Below are 17776 nucleotides of genomic sequence, written 5' to 3'. Positions count from 1 at the left end.
CAACAATAATTTTTCTCCACTCAAATATGTCGAACTTTGTTCCTGAAAAAGTGTTTTTAGTATGAAGAAAAATGCTAACGAAAGTCATCGTATTTTTGTGGAAGTTTATGGTGAACATGCTTTAGCTGAGCGAACGTGCCAAAAGTGGTTTACACAATTTAAAAGTGGTGATTTTGGCTTGGAAGACGATGAACGTGCTGGGCAGCCAAAAAAGTTTGAAGATGAAGAACTGGAAGCATTAATCGATGAAGATTTTTGACAAACACAAGAAGAGCTCTCAGAATTTTCGAGTGTCACTCAAGCAGCCATTTCAAAACGTTTCAAAGCAGCTGGAAATATTCAAAAGCAAGGAAATTGGATTCTACATTAACTCCAGCCTAAAGACGTCGAAAGACGGGTTTCCTTGTCCGAAATGCTGCTGGAACGTCATTTTTACATCGGATTATTACTGGTGATAAAAAATGGATTCATTACGACAATCCCAAGCGCAAAAAATTATAGGTGAAATCCGGCCAATTCAACGGCAAAGCCGAATATCCATAGCACGAAGGTAATTCTCTCTATTTGGTGGGATCCGAAGGGTGTGCTGTATTATGAGCTGTTAAATTCGTGTGAAACCATCAATGGAGAACGCTACCGAACACAATTGATCCGTTTTAAGAGAGCAGTAGCCGAAAAACGCCCGATATATGCGACCAGACACAAGTCAATAATTTTTCATCATGATAACGCTCGGCCCCACGTTACTATTCTGGTTAGGAACTATTTGGAAAACAGTGGATGGGAAGTTTTACTTTGAACAATACTATTGTACATGTTTTTCCTAAATAAACGTTCAAATTTTCAAAAAAAAACCACACGAATTAAGTTATAGATCACAATAAAATAACCACCCTTTATTTCAATATTAATATATTTGGATTAATTGATTTCTGAGATATCATTAAGACCTCGATTCAGAGAGTCACCTCATGGATCCTTCCAATTTATACAAACTATTTCTTAATCGATTCAATACTCGCTGTTATATATCTGATTATATAACTTTGTACACATTATCATTGAGTTGTTTTTCAACTACAGGGATAAGGCTGTTGGGTGCTGGGTTGACTAAATTTTTTCTCAAAAGGTACTAGCTCAAGACCGTTTAATCGTAGTGGAAGGAAGTTTGTGTTATGGGGATATTAACAGTAAAAAGAAGTCAAGTCTGCAATCTTTGATGCTCTAAGCTGTCCACATTTTTTGTCAACTCTGGATCGTATCTAATCTTTCGAAAAAAGTAATTCGTAGATTTAGAAATATATTTCTTGTCTCATCAGTAAATAAAACTATGCATCAATTTTCTAAATTCCAATCTAAAAGTTGCTTTGCAAATCTTAATCTAACAACACGATGCTGCCTGGTTAGCGAAGGTGCCTGGAAAACTCTTCTGCTTCGTAGAAGGTGTCGTATTATTGATCTACAAGAGATATTTACATTTCGGACTTTTCGTAAAAGGTTGTTGAGCTCGACACTTGTCAGTGACCGATTTAATTGCAAAAAACGATCATCTCGAGGAGTTAAAACTGAAGGACCTCCTTATCCAGGTCTCCAAGAATGTGAACCGGTCTCTCGAAATCTTTGCATCAATCTGCCAATGGTTATTTCGTGAGATGTAGCTCTAGAAGGACAGAAGTAATTTCAATCACCATTGGTGATATTCATACTGATCACACTTTAACCATATTATCGCCTTCAAAGACTTGTTTGTGAAGACAATAACTTTGGTTTTTTTACTTACTCAAGAGTGCTAGTGGGATCGTGCACCTGCTTATTGGTCAACTCTTGTTGCACAAAAATGAGACCAGGTGCGTTACGATTTAATGCCTCATTCGTTACTTTATCTGGTTGCCTTCGATTACTTGTTGGTCGCAAATTAATTTAATGGTTTGGCAAATGAAGATAAACTTGCTGGAGATGTCATTAAGTATGGGAGTAGTTTGATTTGTTTCACATTCTAGTCATCCACAACTATAATAAAATTATTGTTTATTAATTATTTTCAATTTTGAAACTTGAACCGCTTTTTCAAATTGCGGAATATTTTTTCCCAAGAGAATCTAATATATTTAAAAAAAATTGTTCGCTCATAATTTACTAAATTAATTTAAAAAATAACTAACAACGTCGTGCATATCGAAAAGATGTTGGGCAACTGTAAACAGAAACTTATATTCCCTGATTGAGCTTTTAGCGACATCTAGCGAATCAAACCGACATTATGGCACATTACTGAAATCTACTGAAAAGTTAGTAAGTCACATCATGAATTTAAAGGATTAAAATGTTTCTATTATATTTTTCTTCTCAATACTAGCTAGCTACATGTGATAATTCAAAATTGAATTATTTTATGAATGATCCCATCCGACAAGGCGTAATGCCGTGACCTTGATATTCTAGACGTGACGAACGATGCAGAGTACAAATAGTTGAATGGACAACTAAGGAGATAACGTTATTTAAATTGAGTTATTTAATAACTCGTTATACATACAAATATTAAATTTATTTAAAAAAAATAACTGAAACTTGTATTAAAAATGACCTTAGATTTCATATTCAAAATCTGTACGTTTTTTCTTTTAACTAAGTCAAAAATTGTTATTTGTTGTTGTAAATTCAAAGATTCTAATGTGAACATACAATTTATTTAATAATTTTAAAATTAGTGAAGTCGAAAATTATATTTCAATTTATGCAATAAACATAAAACCACTCAACCCAACCCAACCCAAGGCTTGGGTCGCTTCACATCAGTTCTCTATTCCTATTCTTTCTTGATGTTTTGGAATGTTCGATAACTTTCTTTATCTTCTTCTTTTTCGAATATACGGTCGATTTATATTTCAAAACGTTCGAAAACTGTCATTTTCTTCTTTTTCTTTCGAATAAACGGTCTCTTGATGTTCTGGCATGTACGATAACTTTCTTATATTCTTCTTTTCCGAATAAACGTTCTTTTGACATTTTGGAAAGTCCAACAACTGTCTATTTCTTCTTTTTTTTTTGGTCTTTTGATGTTCTTGAATATGCAGTAGCTGCCAATTTCTTTTTCCACGAATAAACGGTCTCTTGGTGCTTTGGAATGTTCGATAAGTTTCTTTATATTCTTCTTTTCCGAATAAACGTTCTTTTGATATTTTGGAAAGTCCAACAGTTGTCTATTTCTTCTTTTTTTTTATCTTTTGATGTTCTTGAACGTGCGGTGGCTGTCAATTTGTTTTTTCACGAATAAACGGTCTCTGGTGCTTTGGAATGTTCGATAACTTTCTGTATTTTCTTCATTTTCGAATAAACTGCTTTCGTTCTTCTCCTTCACTCGTTTTGCTTTTACATTCCTTCGAAAGTTCTCACTACATTTCTCTCCCATATGTTTATTCCATTTTCTTCTTTTTTGTTTACGATCCAACACTCGTTGCCAGTACCGTTGGTTGTATAACTGTCTTGTAAATGCGTTAATGACGACTTTTGAAATATCTTTTGATGTTAATAATCCCTTTAAGGCTCCAAACGTTATGTTCCCTCTCGAAATTTTTTTGTTGATTTTCCTCCCTCCTTCGTTTGACTTTGTCATTCTCAGGTATTTGAACTCCTGGACTTTATCGAAACTATATTACGTAGATATTTGATCATGAGGAAGCTTTTTTTGAAGTGGGTATTTGCGTTTACATACAGCCGATTAAAGACAACAACGTGTTGATGACTCAGAACAGTGTTTGGTCATGTTTACACGTTATAAATCAGATTTTTTGCATCGATATGTGACAATGGATGAAACCTGGATCTATCACTTTACTCCGGAAGCAAAACGATAATCATCTGCAGACGGTGAACCACGTCCGAAGCGTCCAAAGACACAACAGTGAGTTGGGAAGGTTATGCCTTCAGTATTTTAGAATTCCCATGGATTATTGTTCTCTAAAAGGGAGAGACAATCAATAGCGAATACTACGTAGAGTTGTTGGATAGTTTGAATGCAAAAATCAAGTAAAAACGGTCTCATATGTCGAAGAAAAAACTGTTTCACCAAGACAATGCACCGATTTACAAGTAGATTGTAACGATGATTAAATTGAACGAATTATACTTCTAATTGCTTCCTAATCCACTGTATACTCCAGATCTAGCCTCTAGTGACTAATATCTATTCGTTGATCCCAAAAAAAATGCTCTCTTGCAAGAAGTTCAACTGAAATGAAGAAGCAATTGCTGAAACTGAAGCCTATTTGGAGACAAATTCTTTTACAAGCACAGGGTACCTGCCATTCGAATCCAATCAGGTGTTTTCACAGGTTGCTATAAGTATAAACTGAATTTTTCGAAAAATTTGTCGACTCTCTGACCTCATTTAAAAATTAATAAGTGATTATCTAGCTTTTGAGATAACTGGTAAACAGTAAAATGCCCGTCAACCTTAAAAGTCAAGTTGAATGGAACGTGAGGAACCGTTAAGGCCAACTCTATAAAACAAGACAGCCTGAAATAACGTTTTTTTGTTTCGTGTTTCTTCTTACATTGTTGCCAAGAAGTCGGAGCATCAGTCAAAGATTCATATTTTATTTAATGATAATGCTTGGTGTATAAAACGAGACAAAAAATTAATTTGATGCAGTAGTAGCTACCATGGGCGTAGCAAATCTTCATTTTAAAAATATTTTGACTAAAGAATGTCCTTTTTTGAATACTTGATAGATTAAAAAAATTTTAAAATCAAAATTCGAAAATAAAATTTAATAATCATGGTGATCTAACGAAAAAATGGACGTTTCAGAGGTTATTAACAATTTAGTTTTACTTTCCGGATTTCCGCCTTGTTTGTGTCATTTGTCAAAATTTATATATAAAAGAACGTTCCTCATTGAGTAATCGATTGATTCATCATCGCATAACCGAAATCACACTCATGAAATTTGAACAGTCCTATTAAAAATAGTTTTTTGGATTCTTCACATCTAAAGGGGTTAAACATATGAAACTTTGTACGAAAATCCGTTAATTTTGAAGCTAGGATCTTTTATCAATTTTATGTTCGGGCTTTGATTTTGAAAATATAATGAGTGAAATTTTCTGTTTTTTATTTGTTACAGAACGATGATTCCGAATACTTAACTCCGTTTTCGGTGATGAAGCAGGAAATATTCGATGAAAGCGATGAGGATCAAGCATCAAGGACCCTCGGGTCCATTCAGAAAGTGCCTTCGATCAGTGATCTATCTGATCCGGAAGCTTCATTGGGTAGGTCAATATATTATTATCAAATACACCCACACTGTTCCAATTAATTCAAAGTCTCAAAGCGAAAAAAGAAGATTTAAAATAAATCTCTTCGAAAAAACAAAACACCTGAATGTGTATTGAATTTTTATTATTGAATTTGATAAACAAAAGTATTTGAATTTATAATTTTACAAATTACAGTTAGAACTACTTTGAATTTCGTATATATTGAACTCGTAAAATCTATTTTTCCTCAACAGTTTAATATTATGTATGGGCTCATCATTAATTATGAAGATTTTGATGTCTTTCCACTCCCCTACTCCTGTTACAAGGGTTGATAACATTTATAGAACCGTTCTTTTTACGTAGGAATTGAGTAAAAAAAAATTTAGTAGTAATGTTGAAAATATTATTTTCCAAATGAATAATATAAAATCGAAAAAACCATTTAGAAACTAAAATATGAGTAGATTTCTATATGAATAGATTTCATTCCAATTCCTGCACAGATAAGGAAACGTATCGATAACTTACTTTCCCTTTTGGACACTAACGTATAGTCATTTTCAAAATTTCAATGAAAAATCTTGAGAAACCTAAAAAATGTTTGGTTTGATGCAACGTTAAAAAAATGTTAATGGAATTTCAAAAATTTTGTTCATTAAATTACTTTTTATTGTAGTGAAGCACTTCTCGAAATTTTTAATATTTACGAAATAAACAGCTAGTTTATATGGCCACCATTTTGAATTTTCAAAATATGAAAACTTTTTTAGAAAAATTTTCTATAAATTTTCGTATGTTACTAATTTGATTTGATTTATATTAAAAAAATTGATGATTTCCTTTCCGAGTCCGTTCAGGCGTTCTACCCAACCGATTTGCTGAATTTTTTTTTTTCAATGAAAGGTATTGATGCGCAGATCAGCCATAAACCATCGAATTTCATCTAATTTTCACCATTCTCAAGTTATACTCAAATGCGATTTCCCCCTGTACATTACTTATGGAAGTTTTTCACATACACACGTTCTTTCCTCAATATCTCAGGTTCTATTCAAGATAGAGACTCCGTTTTGGTTTAAGAACACTCGCTGAAACACCTTCTTTCTTTTGAGTTTTTGAACACTTGAATTGGTTGAGTTGGAGATGAGCTAGGCGCGGACATTCAATGTGGAGTTATGGATTTTTGTAAATTTTTGACAATTTTCTACATTTAAAGATCTATATCTCAGGTTCTAATATAGCTAAAGAGTTCGTTTTGGTTTAAGAACACTTGCTGAAACACCTTCTTTCTTTTGAGTTTTTGAACACTTGAATTGGTTGAGTTGGAGATGAGCTAGGCGCGGACATTCAATGTGGAGTTATGGATTTTTGTAAATTTTTGACAATTTTTCTACATTTAAAGATCTATATCTCAGGTTCTAATATAGCTAAAGAGTTCGTTTTGGTTTAAGAACACTCGCTGAAACACCTTCTTTCTTTTGAGTTTTTGAACACTTGAATTGGTTGAGTTGGAGATGAGCTAGGCGCGGACATTCAATGTGGAGTTATGGATTTTTGTAAATTTTTGACAATTTTCTACATTTAAAGATCTATATCTCAGGTTCTAATATAGCTAAAGAGTTCGTTTTGGTTTAAGAACACTTGCTGAAACACCTTCTTTCTTTTGAGTTTTTGAACACTTGAATTGGTTGAGTTGGAGATGAGCTAGGCGCGGACATTCAATGTGGAGTTATGGATTTTTGTAAATTTTTGACAATTTTTCTACATTTAAAGATCTATATCTCAGGTTCTAATATAGCTAAAGAGTTCGTTTTGGTTTAAGAACACTCGCTGAAACATCCTCTTTCTTTTGAGTTTTTGAACACTTAAATCGGTTGAGTTGGAGAGGAGCTAGGCGCGGACATTCAATGTGGAGTTATGGATTTTTGTAAATTTTTGACAATTTTTCTACATTTAAAGATCTATATCTCAGGTTCTAATATAGCTAAAGAGTTCGTTTTGGTTTAAGAACACTTGCTGAAACACCTTCTTTCTTTTGAGTTTTTGAACACTTGAATTGGTTGAGTTGGAGATGAGCTAGGCGCGGACATTCAATGTGGAGTTATGGATTTTTGTAAATTTTTGACAATTTTTCTACATTTAAAGATCTATATCTCAGGTTCTAATATAGCTAAAGAGTTCGTTTTGGTTTAAGAACACTCGCTGAAACATCCTCTTTCTTTTGAGTTTTTGAACACTTAAATCGGTTGAGTTGGAGAGGAGCTAGGCGCGGACATTCAATGTGGAGTTATGGATTTTTGTAAATTTTTGACAATTTTTCTACATTTAAAGATCTATATCTCAGGTTCTAATATAGCTAAAGAGTTCGTTTTGGTTTAAGAACACTTGCTGAAACACCTTCTTTCTTTTGAGTTTTTGAACACTTGAATTGGTTGAGTTGGAGATGAGCTAGGCGCGGACATTCAATGTGGAGTTATGGATTTTTGTAAATTTTTGACAATTTTTCTACATTTAAAGATCTATATCTCAGGTTCTAATATAGCTAAAGAGTTCGTTTTGGTTTAAGAACACTCGCTGAAACATCCTCTTTCTTTTGAGTTTTTGAACACTTAAATCGGTTGAGTTGGAGAGGAGCTAGGCGCGGACATTCAATGTGGAGTTATGGATTTTTGTAGGTTTTTGGCAATTTTTCTATATTCAAAGATCTATATCTCAGGTTCTAATATAGCTACAGAGTTCGTTCTTTTCTATTAAGTATAATGATTTCTGATACTTATTTAATGGATTCGATGCGAGCGAAGCCGCGGGTAAAAGCTAGTATCTGTTATTTTGATTAAATTTACTGCATAAATAAAAAAAAATTAAATCGCTTGACAACTTTCGTAAAATTGAAGGTTAAATTTTTTTGTGCGAGCAATTTAGAAAAAAAGTTGATGATAAGTTGACATTTTGACCTTACTTTCCCGGACTATATTATAGTATTTTTCAGTTCAAACGTTTTAGTTCAATATATTTTCTTTATTTTTATATAATTCTACTATTAAAATGTACGATTTTATTGTAGTGAAGCACTTCTCGAAATTTTTAATAGTTATGAAATAAACAGCTAGTTTATATGGCCACCATTTTGAATTTTCAAAATATACCTTTTTTTGAAACATTTTCTATAAATTTTCGTATGCTACTAATTTGATTTCTGTTGTTTTAATTAAAATTACCGCATAAATAAAAAAAAATTAAATCGCTTCATAACTTTCGTAAAATTTAGGAATAAATTTTTTTGTGCCAGCAATTTGGAAAAAAAATTGATGATAAGTAGACATTTTAACCATACTTTCCCGGACTATATTATATTATTTTTAATTTCAAACGTTTTTGTTCAATATATTTTTTTTATTTCCATATAATTCTACTATTATAAAAATGTACGCTTAAAAATAAAACTAGTCAATTCAAAACTTTCAAAAATGACATATCCAACTGTCAAAATCGTTTACACAAAAAATCAATGTACGATTCTCAAATTTCTATTTCAAATTACTCGAGAAAAATAATTTTTATCCTCATCCTGATATCTTGTGAATATCCTTTTCAGTTATTTATTCCATTTAAATTGAATAAATTCAAGCTAAATACATTCCAGAAATCTTTTGCTCGGAATGGATTAACCTACCAAAAATCGCTCACAATCCTCATTAGTACATTTCCATCCCTGTAGATTAAATCAATTAAATTGACTTTATATGGGATATTATAATTTTTCGTATCCGGTTTTTCTTTTCGAGTATCATATTAGGTGGCAACTCGCTTCGCGATATGCCCTAATGAAATAAAATCCGTAACAACGTCCAAACAAAGGAACTCCGGAAGTGGGGAGAATATCTCTCAACCCACATAAATTTTATCTCGTATTAAAATGTTGTAGTCAACAGCTTTATTTAATTAGTTGATTAAAATTATTGTCTGGACATTGTCTATCCATTTTTTCTATCTTAACTTATTGTTTAGAATGTTTTTTCTGTATATATTCTAACTTTGACGGTCTATTTGTTTTTCTCAAGCCATTTCCGGGGCTTCTATTTTTTTCTTTTAATTATTCTTCTACTCTCCACGTTTCCGATCCATAAACCAAAGTATCCCCAATCATTGCATTATATTTCAATATAAAACAGTAATCCATAATTAGTAATTTATTTCTTGTTTTTGTTGTGTTTATTTTACATTTTCTTTCTGTACTAGCAGCGAAACTGCAAAATTATTAACTTTCCAGATCAATCCAGAAATATCTAGAACTTCCTCGGACATTCTAAATCGATCATCATAAACTGCACTCATTTTGGAACTTTCTAGATCATCCTGGTAATTTCTAGAACTTTCTAGATCATTCTAGAAATTTCTAAAACTTGCGCGAAAATATCTAATCGACCATAACAAATTGCACTCATTTTGGAAATTTTCAAATCATTCTGAAAATTTCTAGAACGTTCTCAAACATTCTAAACTTATCATAATTAACTTAACTCGTTTAGGAACTTTCTAGATCATTCTAGAAATTTCTAAAAACTTCTCGATTATTTTAAATCGTTTATAATGAATTTCACTCATTTTAGAATTGTCTAGATCAGTCTAGAAATTTCTAAAACTTTTTCGAACATTCTAAATCGATCATAATGAATTGCATTCATTTTGGAACTTTTCATATCGTTCTGAAAATTTCTAGAATTGTCCAGATCAGTCGTACTGTAGTTCATCTGCAGCCCCCTTTTTCTGTATTCTTTATTTATTTTGTATGCCATCTATTCAAAATCATGTTTGTTGTTTGCACATATTATCTGGTTATCTGCAAACTAAAGGGTGTATAATCAGGTGATATAATAGATTTGGAGCCCCATGTCTTCTTCCAAGTTGTTAGAGCGTTTGACTACTAAGTTCCAAGATTGGTTAAGCCATTTCTCCACGAGTCTTTGTCTGATTCTGAATTTTTGCTACCTCTCTAAACTGGTTTAGTTATTAATCACAGTCAAAATCTGAGAGAAAAGAAGGGCAATTGCTCCATCGGTGCATTGCTTTGACGGAAAAACAACGTCAAATGTTGCTGAATGACACAGTAGATGGTCTCGAAGAAATACAATAAGTGAAAAACATCATTTTGGATAGAAAATGCTTAAAAATAAAAATGGAAAATATAAGATGGTAGTTAGATAGTTAACTAAGTTTGTTGTAAAATAAAACCTATCTAGGTTGCGTATTTGAAATAACTAAATGGTAGAGAAGTTGATGGTACAGTGCCTTGGTCTCGGATCTTTAGATCCTAATGTATAATAAAGGAAGGAGAACTTCTGTACATTCAATCATAATTTTCTTATGATCAAATAATAACCCAACTACAACCAAATAGTAAAAGTAGTAGTAGTAGTACAAGAACATTGGAATTTGTCGTTCGTGTATAAAAAAGAACAAAGTATATAATAGGCACATATGATAAATAACCTAAATTGTGACATCCTCATTAGTTTCGTAATCGTTTCACTCCCTTTCATTTCATGTTCCATTCGAATCAGTAGTCCAGGTATTGTAAACATGTGTATAGAAAACCGAATCGATACAGATAAAAAAACTACAAATACAAATCGATTATTGTTTATTCTCGCCGAAAAAATGTTCCCCACGTAATAAAATTTTGGAGATACGTCTATCAGGAAGAGAAGGAAGTAGATAATTCAATTATTTATTGTACAAGAAAGTCGCTTTCTTAAATTTTTTATTTTTAATCAATAATGTTATCAGTTTCGGTAACAACAACAACAACAACAACAACTCATACAAATTCAAATTACATAGATAATAAACATATTTATTCCAAAAATTTGTTGAAAAAACCTTGTTCCGATTATTACATGTTATCTTCTATGTCATCTTCATTTATTTCATTATTTTTATATACTGAATTAAGAGTCTCCTCGATCCATAATATTCCAGAAGTTATTACTTCATCGTTACATGTAATAAAGACGTCGAAAGTTACCCCAGACGGTACTGTATATTAAGGATGTTGTAGAGAAATATCCTCAACTTCTTCTTCGATTTATGACGAAGAAACACCACGGTGAGCAAAACAGTTTTATCAGTCAATCGCATTTAATTCCATATTTTGCAATATATTCCTAACAACTAAGCTTTCCATCTTAGGGTCTATCATCTCTGGAGGTTAAATGTTTAGCAAGAAGAGGACATTTCAAAAGTCGATCCGTTTTATAAGCATTGAAGATGCTTTCAGGCTCGTAATCACATAAAGAACCCCACGAACTTTTTTGAAAACAAGGTCATGCGTACGCTTAAAATTTTTTCGCCATCCATTGCTTGCTCTGGAATCAAAGAGATTTCTAGAACCTTCTTGATTATTTCAAATCGTTTATAATGAATTTCACTCATTTTAAAATTGTCTAGATCAGTCTAGAAATTTCTAAAACTTTTCCGAACATTCTAAATCGATCATAATAAATTGCACTCATTTTGGAACTTTCCAGATCATTCTAGAAATTTCCAGAACCTTTTAGATTATTTTAAATCGTTTAAAATGAATTTCACTCATTTTAAAATTGTCTAGATCAGTCTAGAAATTTCTAAAACTTCTTCGAACATTCTAAATCGATCATAATGAATTGCACTCATTTTGGAACTTTCCAGATCATTCTAGAAATTTCCAGAACCTTCTTGATTATTTCAAATCGTTTATAATGAATCGCACTCATTTTAAAATTGTCTAGATCAGTCTAGAAATTTCTAAAACTTTTTCGAACATTCTAAATCGATCATAATGAATTGCACTCATTTTGGAACTTTCCAGATCATTCTAGAAATTTCCAGAACCTTTTAGATTATTTTAAATCGTTTAAAATGAATTTCACTCATTTTAAAATTGTCTAGATCAGTCTAGAAATTTCTAAAACTTTTTCGAACATTCTAAATCGATCATAATGAATTGCACTCATTTTGGAACTTTCCAGATCATTCTAGAAATTTCCAGAACCTTCTTGATTATTTCAAATCGTTTATAATGAATCGCACTCATTTTAGAATTGTCCAGATCATTCTAGAAACTTTTCCGAACATTCTAAATCGATCACAATAAATTGCACTCATTTTGGAACTTTCCAGATCATTCTAGAAATTTCCAGAACCTTTTAGATTATTTTAAATCGTTTAAAATGAATTTCACTCATTTTAAAATTGTCTAGATCAGTCTAGAAATTTCTAAAACTTTTTCGAACATTCTAAATCGATCATAATGAATTGCACTCATTTTGGAACTTTCCAGATCATTCTAGAAATTTCCAGAACCTTCTTGATTATTTCAAATCGTTTATAATGAATCGCACTCATTTTAGAATTATTCAGATCATTCTAGAAACTTTTCCGAACATTCTAAATCGATCATAATAAATTGCACTCATTTTGGAACTTTCCAGATCATTCTAGAAATTTCCAGAACCTTCTTGATTATTTCAAATCGTTTATAATGAATCGCACTCATTTTAGAATTGTCCAGATCATTCTAGAAACTTTTCCGAACATTCTAAATCGATCACAATAAATTGCACTCATTTTGGAACTTTCCAGATCATTCTAGAAATTTCCAGAACCTTCTTGATTATTTCAAATCGTTTATAATGAATCGCACTCATTTTAGAATTGTCCAGATCATTCTAGAAACTTTTCCGAACATTCTAAATCGATCACAATAAATTGCACTCATTTTGGAACTTTCCAGATCATTCTGGAAAGTTCCAAAACCTTTTAGATTATTTTAAATCGTTTAAAATGAATTTCACTCATTTTAAAATTGTCTAGATCAGTCTAGAAATTTCTAAAACTTTTCCGAACATTCTAAATCGATCACAATAAATTGCACTCATTTTGGAACTTTCCAGATCATTCTAGAAATTTCCAGAACCTTTTAGATTATTTTAAATCGTCTAAAATGAATTTCACTCATTTTAAAATTGTCTAGATCAGTCTAGAAATTTCTAAAACTTTTTCGAACATTCTAAATCGATCATAATGAATTGCACTCATTTTGGAACTTTCCAGATCATTCTAGAAATTTCCAGAACCTTCTTGATTATTTCAAATCGTTTATAATGAATCGCACTCATTTTAGAATTGTCCAGATCATTCTAGAAACTTTTCCGAACATTCTAAATCGATCACAATAAATTGCACTCATTTTGGAACTTTCCAGATCATTCTAGAAATTTCCAGAACCTTTTAGATTATTTTAAATCGTTTAAAATGAATTTCACTCATTTTAAAATTGTCTAGATCAGTCTAGAAATTTCTAAAACTTTTTCGAACATTCTAAATCGATCATAATGAATTGCACTCATTTTGGAACTTTCCAGATCATTCTAGAAATTTCCAGAACCTTCTTGATTATTTCAAATCGTTTATAATGAATCACACTCATTTTAGAATTATTCAGATCATTCTAGAAACTTTTCCGAACATTCTAAATCGATCATAATAAATTGCACTCATTTTGGAACTTTCCAGATCATTCTAGAAATTTCCAGAACCTTCTTGATTATTTCAAATCGTTTATAATGAATCGCACTCATTTTAGAATTGTCCAGATCATTCTAGAAACTTTTCCGAACATTCTAAATCGATCACAATAAATTGCACTCATTTTGGAACTTTCCAGATCATTCTAGAAATTTCCAGAACCTTCTTGATTATTTCAAATCGTTTATAATGAATCGCACTCATTTTAGAATTGTCCAGATCATTCTAGAAACTTTTCCGAACATTCTAAATCGATCACAATAAATTGCACTCATTTTGGAACTTTCCAGATCATTCTGGAAAGTTCCAGAACCTTTTAGATTATTTTAAATCGTTTAAAATGAATTTCACTCATTTTAAAATTGTCTAGATCAGTCTAGAAATTTCTAAAACTTTTCCGAACATTCTAAATCGATCACAATAAATTGCACTCATTTTGGAACTTTCCAGATCATTCTAGAAATTTCCAGAACCTTTTAGATTATTTTAAATCGTTTAAAATGAATTTCACTCATTTTAAAATTGTCTAGATCAGTCTAGAAATTTCTAAAACTTTTTCGAACATTCTAAATCGATCATAATGAATTGCACTCATTTTGGAACTTTCCAGATCATTCTAGAAATTTCCAGAACCTTCTTGATTATTTCAAATCGTTTATAATGAATCGCACTCATTTTAGAATTGTCCAGATCATTCTAGAAACTTTTCCGAACATTCTAAATCGATCACAATAAATTGCACTCATTTTGGAACTTTCCAGATCATTCTAGAAATTTCCAGAACCTTTTAGATTATTTTAAATCGTTTAAAATGAATTTCACTCATTTTAAAATTGTCTAGATCAGTCTAGAAATTTCTAAAACTTTTTCGAACATTCTAAATCGATCATAATGAATTGCACTCATTTTGGAACTTTCCAGATCATTCTAGAAATTTCCAGCACCTTCTTGATTATTTCAAATCGTTTATAATGAATCGCACTCATTTTAGAATTGTCCAGATCATTCTAGAAACTTTTCCGAACATTCTAAATCGATCACAATAAATTGCACTCATTTTGGAACTTTCCAGATCATTCTAGAAATTTCCAGAACCTTTTAGATTATTTTAAATCGTTTAAAATCTTGCTTGCTTGCTCTGGAATCATAAAATCCTGAAGACTTTGAATACATTTCATCTTTTTCTTGTAACAACCTTTACTCACTCCCAACTTTTTTTATTAAATTTTCTTCATTATTTATGATCGTCCAAACAGTACTTCATGGTGTACCAAATTTATCTGCAACATATTACTCGTTCCATTATTATTTCGTAGAATTGATAATCCAAATGAGATACTTGTGTACGGTAATAATTTTATATTCGAAATACAGAGGTCTGAGTTCATTTATTTGGAGGGTTATTGAGGGAAAAATGTACAGAAACAGTTTGTAGAGACTAACTAATTACTTCGACTCTTAGAGGGTTAAAGTTCCGAGCAACGGAGGGAAGAAATATTTCTTTTAATGTGGGATGTTTTCCACTTATCGAAGTTCGACTTTTGTCGTTTTGGACATCATCAAAATGGAAATTTGTGGGTGAAATATCCAGCGAGTTTTGTGGGTGATGCATTATCAGCTTTCTAACACTTTAAAATAAATGTATAGCCATTGCCTTTTGCATTCTGGATAATCATATGCCGAAAAAATCGAAAAAAGATTGACAAAACTAAGAAAACATGTCGACGACGATGCCGGATGTGTTCTTCTGATATTTGGCTGGCAATTTCACCTCCAATTGCGTCGAATAATTAGGAGTTTCTGTGAATACTTCTGCTAATGCTCCATTTTCTTTTACTAATTCTGTCTTTGATTATTAACGACGCAAAACATTTCAATATTAAATAGTATGGAGTGCGATCTGTCACCGTCAGATAACTATTGAATCAGATCTATGGCGTGCATATTACCACGAAGAATGGTTTTACCAAAATTTGAAACAACTTACTTAACGCTGAGTTTAAAAAAATGGACTAGACTTGGATTAATGCTCGGAGCACTTCGATGCAAATGATCGACTGTTTTTTCAGAATTATTGGACATGTCGTCTCTATAGAACAGTCAAAACACTAGTTTTTGTTTGCCAGAAGAAGAAAAAAATCAACCAAAACCGTTTTAGAACAGTCAAAACAACGAATTGATGGACCATCCGCCGTACAGTTCTTATTTGGCTCCCAATGATTTTTTCTTCGTCCCACAGATCAAAAATCAACGTTTTTCTACAACTGAAGAAGCAGTTGATGCGTTCATATCAAATATTTTGGAGATCAATCAGAATGGAAGAAATGCTTCGACAATTGGTTCAAACGCAAGCAAAAGCGAAATGATCTTAATCGAAAATATTTTGAAAATCAATAAAGCCATATCCAATTATTGATATTTGTTTTTATTTGTCTATCTTAAAAGTAGCCACTCTGATTTAACTAATAGTCCAACAGAATAAATATCCAAATTACCGTTAATTTGAAGAGTTAATAATTAGAAAATTCCGCACCAAAAATCACTATATTTGAAAATAAAAAATATATATGATAAAAAATTAAGATAAAGACTCAAATTCAATATAAAATTAATGAATTGCACCTTCTAGTCGAAACTATGTGATGCTAAAATGTTTATTGTTGATTTTTTCATAAATTGAAGTACCAATAAAAGATATCGTTAATAGATAAGACTATCTTAATTATTGATAATGTTTAATTATATTTCCTATTAAAAGTTTTATCACGTATTATCATTTTAGTCATTTTCGAATACTTTGTAAAAGTATTCGAAAATTATTGAATCCCACTTTAAACTATTATTAGATATTGATTGGAAATAAAAATTTTATACAAATAATTCTACAACAAGTAACGACACCCTGTACATATGTATTAATATCGAAATAAACGGAATTAATACTCTACCGCCACCTGTTGGAAGCGAAACGTGCTACTTGATTCAACTACTGTCGTTCTCTTTAATAAGCTTTAATGAATATTAACTGTAGTACGTTGCTTGAACTTCATCGAATGTGCCTTAGATGTCACTACTTGTTTAATCTATGGTTCAGTTTAATATCTAGGATGATTCGTTGACATAATAATTTTTAAATAAATCTAATTATTTTTAATTTGATATTTGTTATGAAATTTCTGTTATATATTCATATGTTTTAGTAATCCAAATATTACTACAGGCGATTTTGAGCTAAATCCTTAAAATAAATTGGGCGGTTTTGATTTTCTGGATTCTGGGAGGTTTTGGGATACTGAATAAATCTAGCAACTCTTGACAAAATCACGGCCACGGATTTTCGAAATTTTGGGACTGGAAACTTGAAAAAAATTTTGAATAAATCGAAAACTATGAGGAATTCGAAAAAAAATGCCGTAACATAAAATGTATAGTAGAGAATTTTCTACAAAAAAGTATCCTAGGTATTTGTTCCTAACCTCAAAGTTTCCATTTTAGAATGGGTTTGAACGCTCAAAAATATTTTGAATCGCGAATAACTCAAAAAGTACGAGGAATTCGAAAAAAATTGTTGTATCAAAAAATGTAGAGTACAAAATTCTCTACAAAAAAGTATCCGAGGTATTTGTTCCTAACCTCAAAATTTGCACTGTAAAATGGGTTTGTACGCTCAAAAATATTTTGTATCGCGAATAACTCGAAAACTGTGAGGAATTCGAAAAAACTGTTGTATCAAAAAAAAATGTAGAGTACAAATTTCTTTACAAAAAAGTATTCAAGGTACTTGTTCCTAATCTCAAAATTTCTATTTTAAAAGGGTTTTTACACTCAAAAATATTTTGAATGGTGAATAACTCAAAAACTACGAGGAATTCGAAAAAAAGTGCTGGAGCAAAAAATGTATAGCATAAAATTTTCTACAGATTGGTCTTCAAACAATTTTCCC

The 17776-nt window shown here is 31.3% G+C and overlaps 1 protein-coding gene across 1 annotated transcript in view; it reads left to right on the top strand.

Annotated features, from left to right (window-relative positions):
- LOC130894298 (protein c-ets-1-A-like) overlaps nucleotides 1-17776 on the top strand; it is a 222497-nt gene that overhangs the window by 30288 nt on the left and 174433 nt on the right. Inside the window, exon 3 of the mRNA XM_057801020.1 lies at nucleotides 5130-5277. Within this exon, the coding sequence (XP_057657003.1) occupies nucleotides 5130-5277 (148 nt within the window). The remainder of the gene's footprint in view (nucleotides 1-5129; nucleotides 5278-17776) is intronic.

The sequence above is a fragment of the Diorhabda carinulata genome, chromosome 5 (assembly GCF_026250575.1).
Source record: "Diorhabda carinulata isolate Delta chromosome 5, icDioCari1.1, whole genome shotgun sequence".
In the NCBI taxonomy this organism is placed as follows: domain Eukaryota; kingdom Metazoa; phylum Arthropoda; class Insecta; order Coleoptera; family Chrysomelidae; genus Diorhabda; species Diorhabda carinulata.
The sequence above is the reverse complement of the archived record's forward strand: the minus strand, read 5'-3'. Positions and strand labels throughout refer to the sequence as shown.